This window comes from Tachypleus tridentatus, chromosome 4, assembly GCF_004210375.1.
Source record: "Tachypleus tridentatus isolate NWPU-2018 chromosome 4, ASM421037v1, whole genome shotgun sequence".
NCBI lineage: Eukaryota > Metazoa > Arthropoda > Merostomata > Xiphosura > Limulidae > Tachypleus > Tachypleus tridentatus.
Genome location: NC_134828.1, coordinates 40,290,653 through 40,309,727, shown reverse-complemented (window position 1 = coordinate 40,309,727; position 19,075 = coordinate 40,290,653). Strand labels below are relative to the sequence as shown.

General features: G+C 35.0%; 1 protein-coding gene across 4 annotated transcripts in view; it reads right to left on the bottom strand.

The window, feature by feature from the left end:
- Positions 1–15,802, bottom strand: part of LOC143248909 (zinc finger MYM-type protein 1-like) — a 37,983-nt gene extending 22,181 nt beyond the window's left edge. The window contains exons 1-4 of one of the 4 annotated variants that reach the window (XM_076497887.1): positions 15,257–15,802; positions 14,697–14,738; positions 14,440–14,562; positions 10,743–10,923 (exon numbers count right to left, since the gene is read on the bottom strand). In XM_076497887.1, the coding sequence (XP_076354002.1) occupies positions 10,743–10,923; positions 14,440–14,562; positions 14,697–14,738; positions 15,257–15,637 (727 nt within the window). In that variant the 5' untranslated portion in view covers positions 15,638–15,802. Of the gene's footprint in view, positions 1–10,742; positions 10,924–11,334; positions 11,388–13,036; positions 13,991–14,439; positions 14,563–14,696; positions 14,739–15,256 lie in introns of those variants that run through there. The other 3 variants (XM_076497888.1, XM_076497889.1, XM_076497890.1) reach the window with 3 other exon arrangements.
- Between the last annotated feature and the right edge of the window lie 3,273 nt (positions 15,803–19,075).

The window sequence follows — 19,075 nt, the reverse complement described above, 5'->3', positions numbered from 1 at the left end:
GTCCATCAACTTTTTCAATTAACTTAGTTGTCTCTGGATGCATATACATAGATGCTGTTTCATTTTTCTTCATATTCAATACATCACCTGACTCATTCTCTTGCTTCCCATTTTTGTTGGTCTTCCAAGTGAGCATGTAATTGAGATTAGAAAATGGCCATAATGTCAAATAACTCAAAACCAGGACTGGAAAGGCCAACTTCAAGTGACTAATGGTGGTTTTTGAACTTACCTGTCAGTCTTCCTGGCAAGGTATGATAATTACAATTATGCTGCAGAAAGTTCTTTACAACTTGTATTACTGTAGTTTTTCTCTTACTGCTGTAGACGAGATGTAAAAATTGGATTTAATGCTATTTATGTTTTTAATTCAAAAATTCAAGTTTGTTGTGTTTTACTTAATTTCCTTTTATGAATTTTAATAATTTTACTTTAATTTTAACTTTTTATCAGATATTTGGTGCAGATAGCCTGGTTGCTTTGCACCATAAAATGCCAAACTAACCAACCATTACTGCTTAATATGTTACTTTTTGGGGTTAATGTTTTACCATAGGACATTGCTCCTCTACATGTATCCATAGGAGATAATGTTTTGACATAGTTAATTCCTTTTTACTATGCCCAACTTAGAATATCATGTTTGATAATGGTTCATTGGTCATTTCTAAACACTGACTGTTATGCATATGGAAATGGTAACTTATTCTTGACATGTATATCTGGATGTAAATGTTTATTTCCATTTCATTATTTCTGCACAAATAACACAAATATATCGTTTACTCATACTTTCTTATTTATTTGGTCACTTAGCAGGTAATGTTTGGGATATGATATCTTGCCTTTTCTCACAGAAAGCTTTCTCAACTTGTACTGCTCTCCAATAGTCGTGTTACTTTCACTTATTAATTACTGCATTCTAACCTGCAGCAAATTTTCACCAATAGAAGTGACACTGCCTTATCATAACTAGAGCCCTCTTAATCATGCATGTGTTAATCAGTTATTGATTTAGATGTGTTTTTCACTCGTTTAATTCACCTGACTACATTTTTTTACTCTTTATTAATTTCTTCTTCTGGTAATTTCATTCTGTTTTTTGGAGTGTTCTGATTCAATATGTATACTTTCCTCTTTACATTTTGGAAGTTATGCACTTGCAGTTTCAGGTGGTTCAAACTACAACTGGCTTTTATTGTGACAGTCGATTTACCAACCACTTCCAACTGGTCAAAACCACAATTCTAGGTTTGTGAATTGGTGGCTCTCATCCATCATGAGTTGACCAATTTCATACAACAATCAGAATACACTTGTTCTTGTAAGTTTTTCAGCGATCTTTTTGTTTTGGATTTTGACAGCCTTTTCCTCCTCATGAATCTCTTGGTTGAGTGTTACTTCAGGGGACTTGCCCAGAGTCCTTCCCTTCTAATGGATTTGTTATTAAGGTATATTATGTTTTGTACTTCCCTTCCTTATGTTCAATCCTTGCCCTTCTTGGAGATGAGCCTTTGGATTGTTATTTTGTGTTTCCTCTTTTCCTACATATTGGGGTTCATGCAAGATGTCATTGCTGCCATTTTTCACTCAAGTGCTTTCCTTTTCCTCATACTATGGCTATTGATGCTCTCAACTAGGCTCTTTGTCTCTTTCCTTCAGTCCTAACTTTGATATAGGAGACTAATCTGGGTCCTGTTCATGGTATCTGTTTGATCAACTCATCCTTGCTTTTCTCTTTTTCTTTGCAAGCATCCAGACCCCTTTCTGTTCCTAGTATCTTCTCTCTGTATTATTTAAATCTTGGATGTCAATTTTGTTTTATCAACAGATATCATTTCTTCATCTTCATGTGTGGGATTTGTCTGGTTATTTTCTTGTTGGACTAGACTCTACAACCATGGCATACACATTTCTGTTGCCTTTCCTCTGTGTCTGTCTCTTAGTGAAAGTGCCAGGTTTTCCCTTCTTTGTCTGTCTACCATTCCTTTACTCCAATAGTGCAGCCAGGAGTAAAGGAATGGTAGACAGACAAAGAAGTTAAAATTAAAGTAAAATTATTAAAATTCATAAAAGGAAATTAAGTAAAACACAACAAACTTGAATTTTTGAATTAAAAACATAAATAGCATTAAATCCAATTTTTACATCTCGTCTACAGCAGTAAGAGAAAAACTACAGTAATACAAGTTGTAAAGAACTTTCTGCAGCATAATTGTAATTATCATACCTTGCCAGGAAGACTGACAGGTAAGTTCAAAAACCACCATTAGTCACTTGAAGTTGGCCTTTCCAGTCCTGGTTTTGAGTTATTTGACATTATGGCCATTTTCTAATCTAAAATTGAACTAGACATACTTTGATTCTTAAAAGGGAATCACATTAAAAAAAGGTCTGATGTATAAACTAAAAAACTTAAATAGCATTAAAGATTAATGGCCTTTAGAAAGCTGAAAACATTTCTAAGGTGAACAGTGTCACCATCGACAATAACACTGTCTAACGTTACAGATAAACCTTGAAACAGAACATGTTTAAAACGGTGCAGTCATTGAGAGTTGTAACGATGGCAAGACAGTAAAATGTGACTTATTGTGACCTGAGTGTTACACAGACAACATATTGGTGCATCAGTCCAGATAAAAGAAAACCATGAGTTAAAAAACTGTGACCAATGTGTAGCATTGTTTGGACAACTTCCTCTTCCTGAACCTTATGGAAGTAAGACAGCCAAAGTCCAATATGGGGTTTTATTTGGAAAAGATTGTTTTCATGTTTCTCACTCCAAGTCGACTGCCAACTGGCATGAAGCTGAGTCTTGAATACAGGACCATAATCCATGTATGGAACAAGCACAGCAGTGATAGTGCCAGAGCAGTTAGATTTAGCTGTGGTGCTGGCAAGCTCATTCCCATGAACACCAACGTGGCCTGGTATCCAGAAAAACTGGATAGAGGTAGATGTTAAAGAGAAATGGGCAAGTCGGTTTTGAATATCAGCAAGAACAGGGTGTGAACTAATGTGAAGTGTTTCCAGAGCCAGTAGCGAACTAAGCGAGTCAGCATAAATAGTGTAGTTTGAGTACTGCTTAGTTTCTATGTCATTCAGGTCAAGAGAAATGGCATACAGTTCAGCAGTGAACACAAAAGCTGTAGAGGGGATTCTGCATGCAACCACCAAACCACAATTAACCATGGCAGAACCCACACAGTCACCTGATTTTAAACCATCTGTATGTATATATATATATAGGAATGGAAGGATGGTTCAAAAGATGCTCAGCAAAAAACAGACAGTATTTCCAATCTGGAGTGTCTGCTTTTCTCATATGACCTAATGAAAGGTCACATTTGGGGATTATAATAAGCCATGGATGGACTGACCAGTGGATACAGCAATGTTGTCCAAGGACAAACCCAATTCATCCAACTGCACCTGGATATGAAGGCCAAAAGGAAAAATGGTAGATTGTCTGCTCTGAAAAAGTATAGCCAACCAAGGAAGGAAAACACAACTCCAGGTGGGATACTTTGGTAAGAAACGAAGTTTCGAAGCATACAGTAGAGACAGTTGCAAATGGTGGAGGTGCAAAGAAGGTACACGAAACTGTGTATAAGCTCTGAACTGGGGTAGTGCGGAAAGCTCTGGTGCAGAGCTGAAGTCCTTGATGATGAACAGGATCCAGCATCTTTAAGGCCAAGATCCTGGCCGAGCAATAAACCAGTGATCCATAGTCTAGTTTCGATCAAATAAGAGCACGATATATCTTTAGCATAAAACATCAATCTGCTTATCAAGTGGTAGAAGAAAGGACACAGAGGATATTCGGTGCTCTTGTACATTTGACCCGTAGCTGCTTAATGTGTGGTATAAAGGTCAGCTTACGATCAAAGATAAGCCCCAAGAACTTTGTCTCAGAGACTACAGGCAGCACAACTTTGCTGATATGGAGTTCAGGATCAGAGTTAATGCCTCGTTGGCAGCAATTGAGTAAGCAATTGAGGACATTCTGTAGCTGCTGCTCAATATACCTCATGTTTGACGACTAGCATGAGATATGAAAGTTGTCGACATAGAACTTGTTTGCAACAGTAAGAGGGAGTTGTACAGTGATGGCATTAATCTTTACACTGAAAAATGTGATACTCAAAACACAACCCTGAGGGACTCCAAGTTCCTATAGAAAAGAACAGGAAAGTGTCAAACTCACACAAACTTGGAATCGTTTGTCCATTAAAAAATGTTTAATAAAAATGAGCAAATGGCCATGTAACCCATATAAATTGAGGCATTGCAAAACGCCATACCTCCATAAGCCTTCTCAATGTCAAAGAATATTGTTACAAGATGTTTTTGTTTGAGAAAGGCTTATCTTATTGATGTTTTAAGTCAAATTAGATGGTCCATTATGAAGCACTATTGTCGGAAACCACACTGGGTGGACAAGGGGAGGTTGTTTGATTCAAGGAATCAAACAAGACAAGCATTAACCATCCTCCCTAAGATCTTACAGAGACAGCTCAAAGCAATTGGATGGAAGTGTAAAGAAATCTTGGGATCCTTCCCAAGCTTAGAGAAAGGTAGGGCAACAGTTTGGCACCAGGCATAAGAAAAAACATTCTCTTGCCAGATCCGGTTAAAAACAATCAGAAGAACAGCAAGAGAAGCAGGAGATAGATGGTACATCATTTCTTAGCATACAATATCAGGTCCAACCAATATACTGCCAGTTTGAGTTACATTAATGTAAAGGGATGATTACAGTCAGAGACAATCAGCTCGAAAGAAAAGAGGTGATTACTGTGTCCAAGTCTTGATGGCCAAGAACATGGAGGAGGAGGCAGAAGTGCTAGATACCCGACAAAAGCTTTCAACTAGAGTATCAGCAATGCTCCAGGTGTCAGCAACATCCTGGCCATCAGAGAGCAAGATTGAAAGGGGGACAGAATTATACTGCCCACTGACCTTTCGAATGTTGTCCCATATGACTTTGGAACTGGTGGTAGAAGATATGCTGGTTTTTGCACAAGCTTGCTGGAAAGTAATGTGGTGCAAGAGTGTGGGATACCTACGAAAGGTATCCCAGACCCGTTTTTGAGCCTTCCATGCCATGTGGCAGGCAGGATTCCACCACAGACGAGGATATCATGGAAAATGTGTTGAGGTTTTAGTAATACATTGAGCAGCTGCCTGTATAATACAGTTAGTTACTGCTGCCACACAGTTGTCTATTGATGGTTTACAGATGATGGCAGAATCAAGTTCTGGAAGAGCAGTGAAAGAGGGACAGTTTGCTTGATTCAGCTTGCTTTGGAACACACGGATTGGGTGACATTGATCACGGCCAGTCTCTCTCAAAATTATAGGAAATTGATCACTGCCTCATGGATAAATTGTAAACCCTCCATGAAAAGTGAGAGAATAGTGAAGGGAAGCAAACTGAGAGATCAAGGGTAGAAAAGGACAGACTATGTGCATGAAAATAAGTATAAGAAACACTATTGAAAAGAGAAAGGTTGTGATCAGAGAGCACACACTCTACAAAGCAACCTCTCCCATCAATATTAGGGCTTCCACAAAGGGATGATGTCCATCAAAGTTCCCCAGGATTAGAAAGGAAAATGGCTACTGTTCAATGAGAGCATCAAGGTCTAATTGATCATAGGTCTTTCCAGGTGACAGGTAGAGAGAACAAACAGTGATGGTATGACCCAATAAAACATGGATGGCTACAGCCTCCAAGGGTGTGTTGAATGGGTGGGCACATGCTGATCAACCAACAGTGTCATCCCTTTATGTACTCATCCATCACACAGCCTGTCATTTCTGTACAAATAAAACTGTCAAAAGGTGACTGTATTGGTAAGTTTCAGAAATGTTTTCTGTAAGGAAAGACATACAGGATGGTAAAAAGCAAGGTGGCTATTTTTATTTTTGTGCAGGCGAACTGGGTGAAGAGCCCTTCTGTTTATGACCACATCTTTTTTCTTTATTGTCTTTATTCAAGGGAGGTCTGTCAACCTCCATGGATTCCTTGGGTCAATTTGTCAGGTTTGCATTGTTGGAAGAGGATTCCAGCAACTGAGGACATGAACAATCATTTTGAATCTTGGGGTGGAAGAAGATGTACCTGAAGAAATACCCATAACCAGAACCAAAGGAAGTGGATCTTGGGGTTTGTTGGAATGTATATTAGAAACAGATGGGTGTTGAAGTTGATTCAACTTTTTTTAATCATGGAGGTCAATCGTAAGAACCATTCTTTTGGAGGCACAGAGAAATCCCTCTGCACTCCAACTGCAGTAGTGGAATGAAGTGCAGCAGCATATGTCTGAGATGAAGTGATGGACAGCAACTTTTGAGCATCAGGGTAATTGATGTTATGAATCCTTTTCAAATACTCCACCTCTTTCTTCCAACCATTTAAAGGAAAAACGAAAGTAGGAGAGGTGACAGTCATTGCAATTGACACAATGAGAGTCCATTTTACACTCATAGGCATCATGGTCCTTGCCACTGCAATGAGCACACAAAAATCCATAACATCTTTGAGTGACCAAATTGCTAACACTGGAGATATCCAAGAATGTTTGGAATGTGTGGCTATACCTTGCAATTAAGATAACCTGCCTTGATGATGCCAGGTGGACACAGTGATGTAAATGTCAGAATGAGGACACTGGTCGGCATTATAATTCCATCTTTGCTAGTGGAAATACGCCTCACTGTAGAAACTCTCAGGTGGAGAAACCAGCAAGCAACTCTGACTTGGGGATGTTCTTCAAATCCCTCTCAACAATACCTCCTTATGATGAATTCAAAGTAGAATGACTTGTAACCTCAATAGGTATATCCCCAATTACCTTTGAATGCAAGAGGAGTTCAGTGTGTTGAGACTTGAATGTTTCCATCAATATGTCACCAAAGCAAAGCTTCATTAATGACTTTGGAGAGCCAGCAAGTCCCTCTAGTCTCTTCTGAATGAAAAAGGGAGACATTTGCGCTAAAGGTTTGTCTGAAAGAGAATGTAGTATAAGAAAATGAGGTACAGGTGTTACAGATGTTGAAGATTGCTGCTCAGAATCTTCAAGACTTGGTCATTTACCTGTGGACTGTTTTTTCACTATTTTATTGAAATTTTTATTTGGAGAATCCATAACAAAAAAGGAATATTTCAGTGCCCATTCATCCCACCCACTATGGAGCCCTACTAGGGGAAGCACTACAATGACAAACAAGGACACTGCAGCAACCCCAAGGTTTCGTGAGTACTATACCCAAACACCAGCATCAGATACAATGTCCATAACACCTGTTGAGAACATCCAACACTGGTACTTGGTTGACCCTAGCCCAAGTAGGACCAATCTTCAACTGTTATACATACATATAAAGAAGTATAGTATACTGAATGACATACTTTAAGAAGCATGTAATTATGATTAAATATTATAGTCTAAATTGTACAAGATAAAGAGTAACAAAAGTTCTAAATGATATATTGTGTATGGACATGTTAAGGAGTAATACAAAATACTTAAACATCAAATCCTATGAGGTACATATTAATAAAGAATAAACTATATCTAAACAATAATGACTACATGTTACCTGGTAAAGCAGGAAGGATGAGGCATAAAACAGCAGGAACAAAGTACAACTTGAAGTAAATGTTGGGTGCAGCCATAACAGGGGGGAAAAAGTAAACAAGTAAAAAGCACATGTAAGACAAGAAAATACCAAAGACATTCTGTAAGTAGAGAAGTACTAGGTAGAAATGTCGTTCTTTTTGTCATACTCAACTTCAGATCTAAAATCTTTGAGGAGAAATGTGCACTATAGACAGAAGAAGAGGGTCCATGTGGCAACTTACTGTGTTAATCAACCTAAGCAGCACCTTTCAAAATAAATGTAATAATCACAACAAGGAAAAAATTTCTTGTTGTTAAATTGAGTAATATTTGTACTTGCATCAGCTGAAAAAGAATTAACATTAATCTGAATTCATAATGAAAGGATGCAAATATAAAAGTTATTCGAGTAAGTATTTTTAAAGTCTTAGAAAAACTAAAAACAAACAAAAACACATCTTAGCACAACCATGCCAAAGAAAAGAATGATCTTTTTCACAAGTGAATGTAGAAGGAGCATCTGCACAAAGAGGTATGTCACACTCCTATTGGGAATGTAGTCTGATTCTTGAGTGACAGTTTCATAAGTATCACTATGCTATGCCCACTGTGGTGCTCTCTACTCACTATTGGCATTACCTCTTAATGTTTGATGATTGAGAAACTTGCAACATCCTTTCAGGTTTCTCACCTCTCCCTATCCTTCTCTTGGGAGAAGAGTATATCCTGATTGAAACGACAAGCAGTCTCTTATAAGTATGCCCCTAAGGATCCCCTGCCATAGGGTGTTACATCCCATGAGCTTTTCTTTAGCACCTTTGAATGGAGGCTAACCTAGGCAATTCCTGCATCAGTCCCTTTACCATTTCAATGTGGGACTGTAGTTCATGTACACACACAGGTGGGTCAACATTTTCCTTACCTGTAATTGTATTTCCAATAGATATTCCCCTCAATACACATTCCCACCCTTCCTTCCCATTTTCATGGTACATGTTTATTAATTGCCTCCAAGAATTGGGATTTTTGCAAATGAATGTAATGGGAACATTTACACAAGGAATTATGTCTCATGATGGAGGGTTCTGCTCCATAATATGTTATCACACAGTGGCACAAGTTCCAGTTTACATGTGCAATTTAGGTGGGAATTTCACGAGGTTGGTATTATGCAAATATCTGAGGCTGAGTAGTGCATCTTCAAAATGCAAATAGCAAATTTGTGCATGGAAATGAGCCATCACATAGGAAATCTAATTATTTTGGGTCAGCTGAGTTATCAAAACTACTTTTTTCAGTGTTTACTAATAAATATTTAAGCAATATTCCACAACATGAACAGCTGCTAGATATAAACAAATATGAACAAAATTACAATATTAAATATGAGCTTATTAAAAAGAATTGGAAAGTTTAGAAAATGAAGCACCTGGGCCACATAATATTTACCCAAGGGTATTGAAAAAAAAAAATAAACAGCAGACAGTGCCAGAAAACTGGAAATTTGCTAATGTTACTCTTCTTTTTCAGAAAAATGATGATGAGAAAATATTTTTGAAGTCTGATAAAAGGTGCTTTGAAGGTCATTTAAAAAACTTTAAATTTCTGTTGGATTGTCAGCACGGTTTCACTAGGATAAACTCTTATCTTACTAATAAATTTTTGGCATTCTTTGAACAGATAACTACATATGCAGTTATACCTACAAAAATACCTACACCTACAGAGAACTTGTTTGATAAGCCTTTTCTGTAGGTGTAGGTATAGGTTGGCTCATTAGATAGGAAACTGAGAAGATGAAAGAAAGCAGAGCATTGTTATAAATGAAGTTCAGTCAAATTGGATTTATGAAAATAGTGAGATACCTCAGAGCTTAGTGTTAGTAACTTTACACCTGTAACAATGATGAAGGAATAGCCAAAAGATTATTTAAGTTTGCTGATGATAAAGTTTCGGGTCTTAGCAGCATGGAAGATGCTACTACTTCACAAATGGATCTGGATTATTTGATGAATTGGGCAAACAAATGGTTGATTGCTTAATTGTAATAAATGCATGGTAATACATATAAGATAACAAAATTTAAATTATGAGCATAATTTTGACAGGAATAACCTTTACAGTGTTATGGAAAAACACAATCTTGGTATTCTGGTTAATCAGTCTCTTAATCCATTTAAGAGATGTGTTGTTCCTAGTGGCAGGGAGAGTAGTACTGAAGGTTTTATCTACAGAAACATATAACACAAATCTAAGTGTAGATTAAGGTTACTGAACTTGTTTTCCTTGGAAAAAGCAGGGTTGAATAAAATCTTATTGAGGTGTTTAGTGTTTTTAGGGGAATTAAAAGTTAAATTTATGAGATGAGACAGACTAAGTGAACCAAAAAAACACATTAGGTTCTTTAAAGTTACATTATCTTAATTATCACTGCATCATTTCTCATTTAACCTTATCAAAAAACCTCATGTATCTTACATGTCAATAATCATGGTGACATACATATTATGACTCTACAAGTACTTAATATACCTTCATGAAAATTGGTTTGTTTTCAATAAGCATTAAAAAATCTTCTCTAAAGTTAAAATCACAATTTACAAATCACAACAAACTAAATGATCCCTTTTAATTCCTTCTTGTATGTTATGGTATTTAAAAAAACATGTTTCAATGGAGGGAATTAAGTTACTGTTAAGTAACTTAACAGTAACTAACAATAATAATCACAATCCTATTTTTATATTAAGAGAGACATTAATGTAGCAATCTAATTTTAGGAATACTGCTACTTTTTCTTTTTTAACAATTAACTATTTAAATTAAGTTTTCATTTAAAAATTTACCATTTACCAGGCTTAAACAAATCAAAAAACGTTTATATACTAATTTTCTAAATATTAAAACAAACCAATTTTATGATGAAAAATACTGTCAAAACAACAGTTTTATGAAAGATATAAACAGCATATTTACATTTTCCATACTATAGATATTGTAATAAAGCCAACAAGTATTTGCAGATATGCAACCAATACACACATCACTGATAATATTACAGAATTTAATATATTATGCACAAATTTCATAATACTTTATGTTAAAACTTACTGCATGTGTTACTAGATTCTAAGCCATATTCTAGAATTTCTACTTTCTCCTGTAACCCATCATGAGTATTATTTTCTTCTTCCAAATGTTTGTTATCCTTCCTACTTTCAAAGCTTTCAGTGAAAAAGCAAGTTGTGTAATCATCTAGCCAAGGTTCCTTTTTTATAACAGGAACTATATTCTGAAATAAAGCATTTAAATAAAAACAATTATCTTACAGTTAACATTTAAATTTAAAAGTGACACTTTATCTCTACTATTCAAATGAGCTATTCTTCATAGCTTTGCCAATAATATTTTTTGTACTTTTTCTCTACATTTTCTATCCTTTATCTTTTGTAATCTCAATATTTTCTTATATTTTTTTTTACTGAAGGTGTAACTCATTCCTTTTATTGTTTGATCTTCTAAGCTAATTTCTATTTTGCTTTACTTGATATACCTACTAGTTTTCTATTCTTATATAGTACAATAACCCACTTTGATGAAAATGAGTGAAAGTTGTTTTTTTGAATTTAACTTTAATTCTAACATTTATATAAAATACAATACTTTATTAACTTGAGTGATAATATAACTAAAGGAAAATTACCATGACAAGTGAAACAATGTCACTGACTCCTTCCATAAGGATATGATTAGATCCTAAAGTAAAAGAAACTATATGGTTTTAAAAATTATGTTGGTTGTAGAACAGCTGTTAAAAACGAAAAAAAAAAAAGAAGAGAGAGAGAGAATCTATAACCTCCTGAAAAATAAAGGATAGATTTTAAGTTAAGTTTTAACTTCTTCTTAAGGCTAGTAGGGCAGGGACAACACTGAAGAAGCAAATTCATCCTTATTGTCTACTAGTTATGTCATTGAACTCAAACATTTTTGCCAACAATACATTGTCTATTTTGTGTAAACACAAAGCAATTTTTCCTTATTGAAGTAAAAGAGAATGGGCAGATGCAAACAGTTTACCAGACAATCATTCTGTATATACACTCTGCTCCAAGGGATTGGGTTGACTGCATGTTTTATATATGTTCATCACTATTTTTAGAAAAATTACTGTTGAACAGCTTCAATGGGCACCTCTTAGTCACAATATATTTACTAGTTTTATGCTGCTTGTGTACTATTATCAATTAAGCAATACTAAAGAAAAATACTTTCATACTTTCTCAGTGTTCAATGGGCATCTGCTAGTCTGATAAAAAAATCTGTATACTCATATTCCAAATGCAAAAAGCTGTTTCTTATAATAAACATGCATTTCTAACATATAGATGATTGAGTAATTGATCAACATTCTGCTCCATAAGAGTCAATAAGGGTAAAAAAGAACACAAAATAATCATTTGAAAACAAAACATCTGCAATAACTAGTCATTACCAGTTTACAAGAGTTTTTCCTGAGAATGGCATTCAAATTTAAAGTAAGAATGTACATATAAACAAGAAGTCCTCAACAGCCATGGCTGTAATTAAACCTCAAACTGGTCAAGTGATGAAGTTACGAGCAGAAAGTTTGTACTTGAAATAAAAAATAACCATTCTAAAAGGCCACTATGCTGCAGCTAATTATAATATATATCCTAAGGCCATCAGATTGATTGACGCTACATTCATGTCAAGTCACAATGCTTCAAAGTGAAAAGGCAGAAATAACAGCATTTCTTGATGACTAGAAACCCAAATGAAATAGAAATGCATCTCAGAACAGCAGGTATAGGTATTAACACTTTTACCAATACAGCAGAGAATAATGACATAAGCTACAAAGGTTGAAACATTGTTCTCTGCTTTACTAGTGAAAGGGATAATACCCATACCAGCCATTATGAGACACAATATTAGTATCATTAAAATATTTGTTTATTCAATAAACCATATCCAACACTCCAAGTGCAAGCTTTTATATCATCAATTGAAATTTCAGCTTAAAAAGTGGGAAGGGGGGTCAAAATTGAACTTATTCCTATTTCTACTTTGAAAATCCTGTTAGTTAACTATTCTCAGCTTCCTGAGTTAACCTCAAACAGTCTACAAAATGTTGGATATTATAAAGAGATTCACGATCAAAGTATGAAAGTTACTGTGTTGTTTCTCAAATGACCATGTTTTTCTCAAGGTCAATGAAATGTAATGTATTAGAGTTAGATCACCTAAAAATCTTTACTTGTTCATAGATGGAGAGCAAACTACCTATGTCATTTATGAAGAAATTTTGTTATAGTTTCAAAATTTTGAGATAAAATTTATGTTCGAGTTACTATTTTGAAATATATGATAGCTGTTAAACTTACATCATTTTAAATAGGATTAAACATTCCCCTCCCCATCAGTTGAGAGGTATTTCAGTTTGTTAACTACAATGAACACTGAGAAAAAACAAAAACATTCAGTTATCTTGTAAAGTCAGTTAACTGCAGACAACTCCAGTGAATAAACATAAAAGTGCAGATATGATTTAAGATAGAAAAAAAAAAGCCAGTAAAGATTAGTTAAACTTAAAAATAAAAATCCTGTACAAGTACAATCATGTTATATACTTCATTCTCAATTTAATAAATATGATAACACAATATAATGTTTAAAAATGAAAGGTTGTGGATTTTGATACATTCTTAAAGATGAGGTTACTAGCATCTGATCTCTCATGCTCTACTTTAGCACCTGGCAAACAAATTCTAGACCTAGTCTGTTTGTGCTATACCTCTACAATATAAAAACATCTTTATCCATACACTTTAGTTCAAATAACTAATGTCCTTGCTGTGTACACCTCTTGATTACTATTTTTCACTTATGACAAGAAGACAAGTGTTCAAACATGTTAGCATTTACTGGAGACTTACTAGAACATTCTATCTAAACGAACTTGTCAGAATTAATTTAAATCAAGTTAAGGTGTACATTTCAAACTTTCTTCTTCACTAATTAGTTGAATATTATTTAAATTAGAAAACAAAACAAATACCCCTTCTTCTTCTTTCTTCTGTGATTCAATCCCAATCATGTGCATTTTATTTAGCCTTGATAAGATAATCCCTGTTTAATGTATTTTCTTTCTGAAAGCTTTCTCAGTCAACCAGTATCATTATATCACAGCCACAGCCATTACTATCTATCCAATTTCCAAAACCCACCAGTCAAACTGGTGATGGCAACGTGATCTCACCTCACAACTTATAGGCATTTTCCATCTAGGCTAGATATAATTTTGTTATTTGATTTATATAAATTTGTCAAACCAAGAAAACATAAATCTGAGTTTAACTTGGAAATATTTGCAAAAATCTTTCTCAAAGTCAAAAAGGATGTATCTGACTTGTCACATAAAGAATACATTAGATTTTAGCCCAGAAAGAAATATTAAAATTCATTCTAATTTAATTGAGAATTTATGGCAAAATTGATAGAAATGCTTGAATAAAAAAAGACAAACCTCACTTTTCCAACTGAGTACAGTGCATTATAATGGATTAGTTAAGAACACTGTAGGAATACATTTATCTAGAGGAAAAATCATTAAATGTACAATTCACAATAATATGCTAGCCAAATTCTGCTATTTCATGCAAGATTTATTTCTACAGTACTTTGTTTTCATGATAATTAAACTCAGAACCTCTAAAAAGAAATCTGAACATTCTACAGCTAGACCATAACACATCTTAAATGAGAAATACAAGATCTAAATACCAACCTTTGCAACTTCTTCTTCAATTACCACAGAAACTGTGTCATCATCTTCTACTTCATTTGGCAAACTACCAGGTAGAATGAGTTCTGTACTTGCATTTGACTTTTGTTTCATTGCTTTTCGATGCTACAATATCATACAAGCAAAATTAGAAATTTAAATAAACCTTATCTTGAATGCTAAAATGTAAATGTAAATAAAATTATACATCAATTATTGCAACTTATGAATGTTTAACCTAACAATCATGATCTACTTACAAGAGTAGGCACTGTGTCATCAGCAGTACTTTCCTCTAAAAGCTAAAGAAATAAGATTATACATTAAAACATGCTTTATGAGGTTTATGAGATTTACATTTAATATGACAATGTCAAAGTTAAGATTAATTTTATTATGACGAGTTATGAAAATATGTTATGGAGTTTATATTTGATTTTTTACAAGTCTACATTTTTTTTAAATACATAACATGTACTTGATTACTTCAACATGTTCAAGACAGTCTTATTTCAATTTATCTTGAAATGTTAAATTTGAAAAATGGAATTCTTCAAACTTTTCCATATTTAAAAATGATACAAAAACATCTACAGAATGATCTACCAGCTTTTAAACTTGGAATATACTCTATTTGGGATAGATTTGTCCACTGTTTAGACTAGGAAATCAAGGTTTCACTGACTTTCTGGTGCCACAAATGCAAAACACGCTCATGAATGTGAAATGTGTATGTCTAGTTACATTCTTCAAAAACTTGTACTTTTTAAATTATCATATTATACTACTTATTGTTTATCGCTTTATACTGCACACATACCTTTAAGTTTGTTCTTTTCGAGATAGCAAGGGATGGCTTCAGAGGGGTGGAACCTGTACGCTGCAGGCTGAGATCAGTCCTCAGCTCTACACGAGGAAAAATGGTGGGAACGATCCTGTCTACTGGCGATGATTTTTTTAATCTCAACCTGCCTGGCTTGAAACCCACGGAATCCAAAACAGCGGGATCCGACACAAAACATGAGCGTTCAAAGTGATCTTGACAAAGCTTTGCATGGTGTGAAGGAGTCCAGTTCTTCCTATTGACCATCCGAACCCACAGTCGCCACCTTGATGGTTCCTTCTCCTTGCACGGAAACGAAAAGAAGCTTTTGCCCGATCCCGAACCGTTTTTACAACCATAAGCAACGCAGTAAACCATGTTATAATAAAACAAACAAAGTAGCAATATCAAGACAAAAACTGATCTCACAAAGTGTGTAATCCGAAAAAGCACCGATAGATTTACATAAAACACCAGCACTGAAAGGAACAAAATGGTCGGTGCACAACGAAGCGTGTTTGGCAATTATTACGTCATAGTTGTAAAACGTCATGGAAACAGCAGAAGGACCAAGAAGAACTTTAGTTCGAGGACCCGCATATTTTGTTTCCTTTTTTACTCAAAAACTAAAGTGTTTAAAAAATATGGCAACCACACAGGAATTATACCTAACCAAAGTACAGTTTCTAAGGCAATTATTAAATTTGTTGAAAATTCACCTTTAACTATAGTGAATATTCAAGAGACTAACCTGAAGATGTTCAGGTAATTTGAAAATTGTGGGAACTGCATGTTCTCGCAAGTGTGTTCGTTGCAATGTCCTGTTAATCATTGATGGATCAAAGTGTTTACTGCACATTCTAGAATCAGTTGTTGGCTCACACTCTCTTCTGCAATTTCTCACCCAAAGAAAATACATTCCCCTATTCTTAATTTTGTCTGGAAATCTGTAATGTGAAAAACTAAATCAGAAATATACTGTAATAAAACTAGGCTCACACTGCTATAAGAACTCTTCTGTGTTAATGTGCTTTTTACTCAAGCAACAAAAAACATTTTGGGTCATTTGTATTGCACATTGATTATCTCTCATAATAATACTGACAGCTCAAGGATTTTGGACTAGAACTCGTCACCTGCAAAAATTTACTCTCACTTAATTCTTAGAATGAATCAATTGATAGTATTAACCCTATATTTGAATTGTTTCCCATATATGCCATAACGTCATTGATCAGACTAGAAGTGTCTTAAATCATAAATTAACTAAAATTTTCCCTCTCGTCTATTAGGTAAAGCTGTATATTTAAATTTTAATAAATTTCTACCTTAACATTCAGTGATAGCATCAAAAGTAAGTGCACCCACAACTTTTATCTTTACTGTAAACAGACCGTATAATTTGGCAGCTTCTTTGTGTAGCCAGACTGGCCAGTAGGCATTATTAGGTTATCGTGGATGATTATTTGAACTCATTCGAGTAATTAATGTTGTCAGCATTTCAGATTAAAAGCTGTCAAACTACCATGCCAATTTATGTATGTGGTCTTAAAAAAAAAGGACACCCACAATAGTTTGATATCGGCCACTGTTATTTAATATAGCATAAAACAAAGTTTTACTCACTTATGGAATGTAACACCCTCCGCCTTTGACTTTTGGTTACGGTATGTGTAACAGTTAATGGCATAACACTGTGTTTCCTTCGTTCTTTCGGGTCGTAACATAAACTGACAACTATCACTTTCAGCCATTTTCCGTTGTCTGCCAGTTCAACCTTCAACACATAGAAATGGCGGCTGCATGCGTACATGATAAGGAGTACTGACCGACAAATCTAATGTTCTTTATATTCATACCTGTTAATTAAAACATCTAATAGGTGATGTTTAATTAACATATAGGTGTAAAAGAAAGAAGTGAACGGTTTAATAAAATTATCAACATTTATTGTTTTAGTATCATCATCATCATCATTCACCATTTGATTCCATCAAGGAACATAGGGCCGCAATCGCTTGCGGATTCTTCAACAGGTATTTAAGTGAATAGGTTGTTAGCTCACTGCACCGAGCCGTCCCTAATTTAGCAGTGTAAGACTAGAGGGAAGGCAGCTATTCATCACCACCCACCGCCAACTCTTGGGCTACTCTTTTACCAACGAATAGTGGGATTGACCGTAACATTATAACGTCCTCACTGCATATATATTTCTCTACAAGTGGGTTTTCTCGACATCACTGAGTTCTTAGGCTACTCTAATCAAATAGGATTCTTAATTGCTCAGCAATAAAAATGAGGTATTATAACGCTAAAACTCGAATATTGATACATATAGTGGGTGCAATACAAATAGCCTTTGTGTAACTTTGAACTTAGTACCAAGGAAACAAGAACGAATCAAATAGAATGATTTTGACCGTCAATACGCACTCCAAAGAGTGAAGTACAATTCTGCGCAGTATGCAAATCATATACTTCTGAATAAATAATCCGATATTTAATCAGAAAGATCACAGTGGCCCAGAAAAGAAGCAAAATTTCACAAGTAGATTTGATACATATAAAAAAATTATTATGTTGCAATAGACAGTTCATTTCTTTAAGTACACTGTATAGTAGTACCATTATAAGTGAAATACTTTTCAGGTTAATTTTCATTTTTTGTCTTTCACTCTTATAAGAACTTCCTTTTTAATATCATGCTGCTGCGTATGAAATGTTGGGTTTTCATGGGCAAATTTGAAACTCGATTTTTAGTGGTTAAAAGAGAAGCATTATGGTAAATTTGTCAGAATAAAATATTGTATTGAATCAGATACCTGCCAAACCGTGAGAGAACTTGCCGACAAACTTATTGTTCATTATTCAATAGTTTCTTGACATCTTGAAGCAGTTGATAAGGTGAAAAGATTGATAAATAGATACCTCGCGAACTGACAGGAAACCATCAAAGCAAGACAAGTGAAAATTTGTTTCTCACTCGCAACACAAATTTTGTATAGCATTGTCACCTGTGATGAAAAATTGATTCTTTACGACAATCGACGACGATCCGGACAGTGGACTGACTATGCCAAAACCAGCTCTTCACCCTAAAACGCTTATGGTCAGTGTTTGATGTTAGTAAGCTGATGTGATTTATTATTCATTCTTAAACACAAGAAAAACAATTACAGTAAAAACATGTCGTTGTTAACTCGAAATTATGCATAAAAATTTGTTACGAAAACATTCACCAATTGTCAATCGCAGTGGACCCAGCCATGGATTAACCACTAGCAAAATAAGCAAGTGCTTAGAGCACCAAGGAAAGGGAGAACACCATAGAATTTTTCCCCTAGTTATCATGCCCTTAACTCTTTCACTGCCACACTCAACTTTAGTCAATTTGTTTGTAATTGTTTTTATTCGTCGTGCTCGACTTTACTCTGCATTGTTAAAAACATTTTCTTTGGCTCGGTGAGCGACTAAAGTTTCGAGAAACAACTAAACCATGTATCTGAAGTAAGAAGTTATTGATTTGCGAAAGATTACCGTATAGAGCATACAAAATGTTGATAAAATTTGAGATAAAAGATGGTCGTATGTTATGATGTTTGACTTTGAAGACGGCCCGGCATGGCCTAGCGCGCAAGGCGTGCGACTCGTAATCCGAGGCTCGCGGGTTCGCGCCCGCGTCGCGCTAAACATGCTCGCCCTCCCAGCCGTGGGGGTGTATAATGTGACGATCAATCCCACTATTCGTTGGTAAAAGAGTAGCCCAAGAGTTGGCGGTGGGTGGTGATGACTAGCTGCCTTCCCTCTAGTCTTACA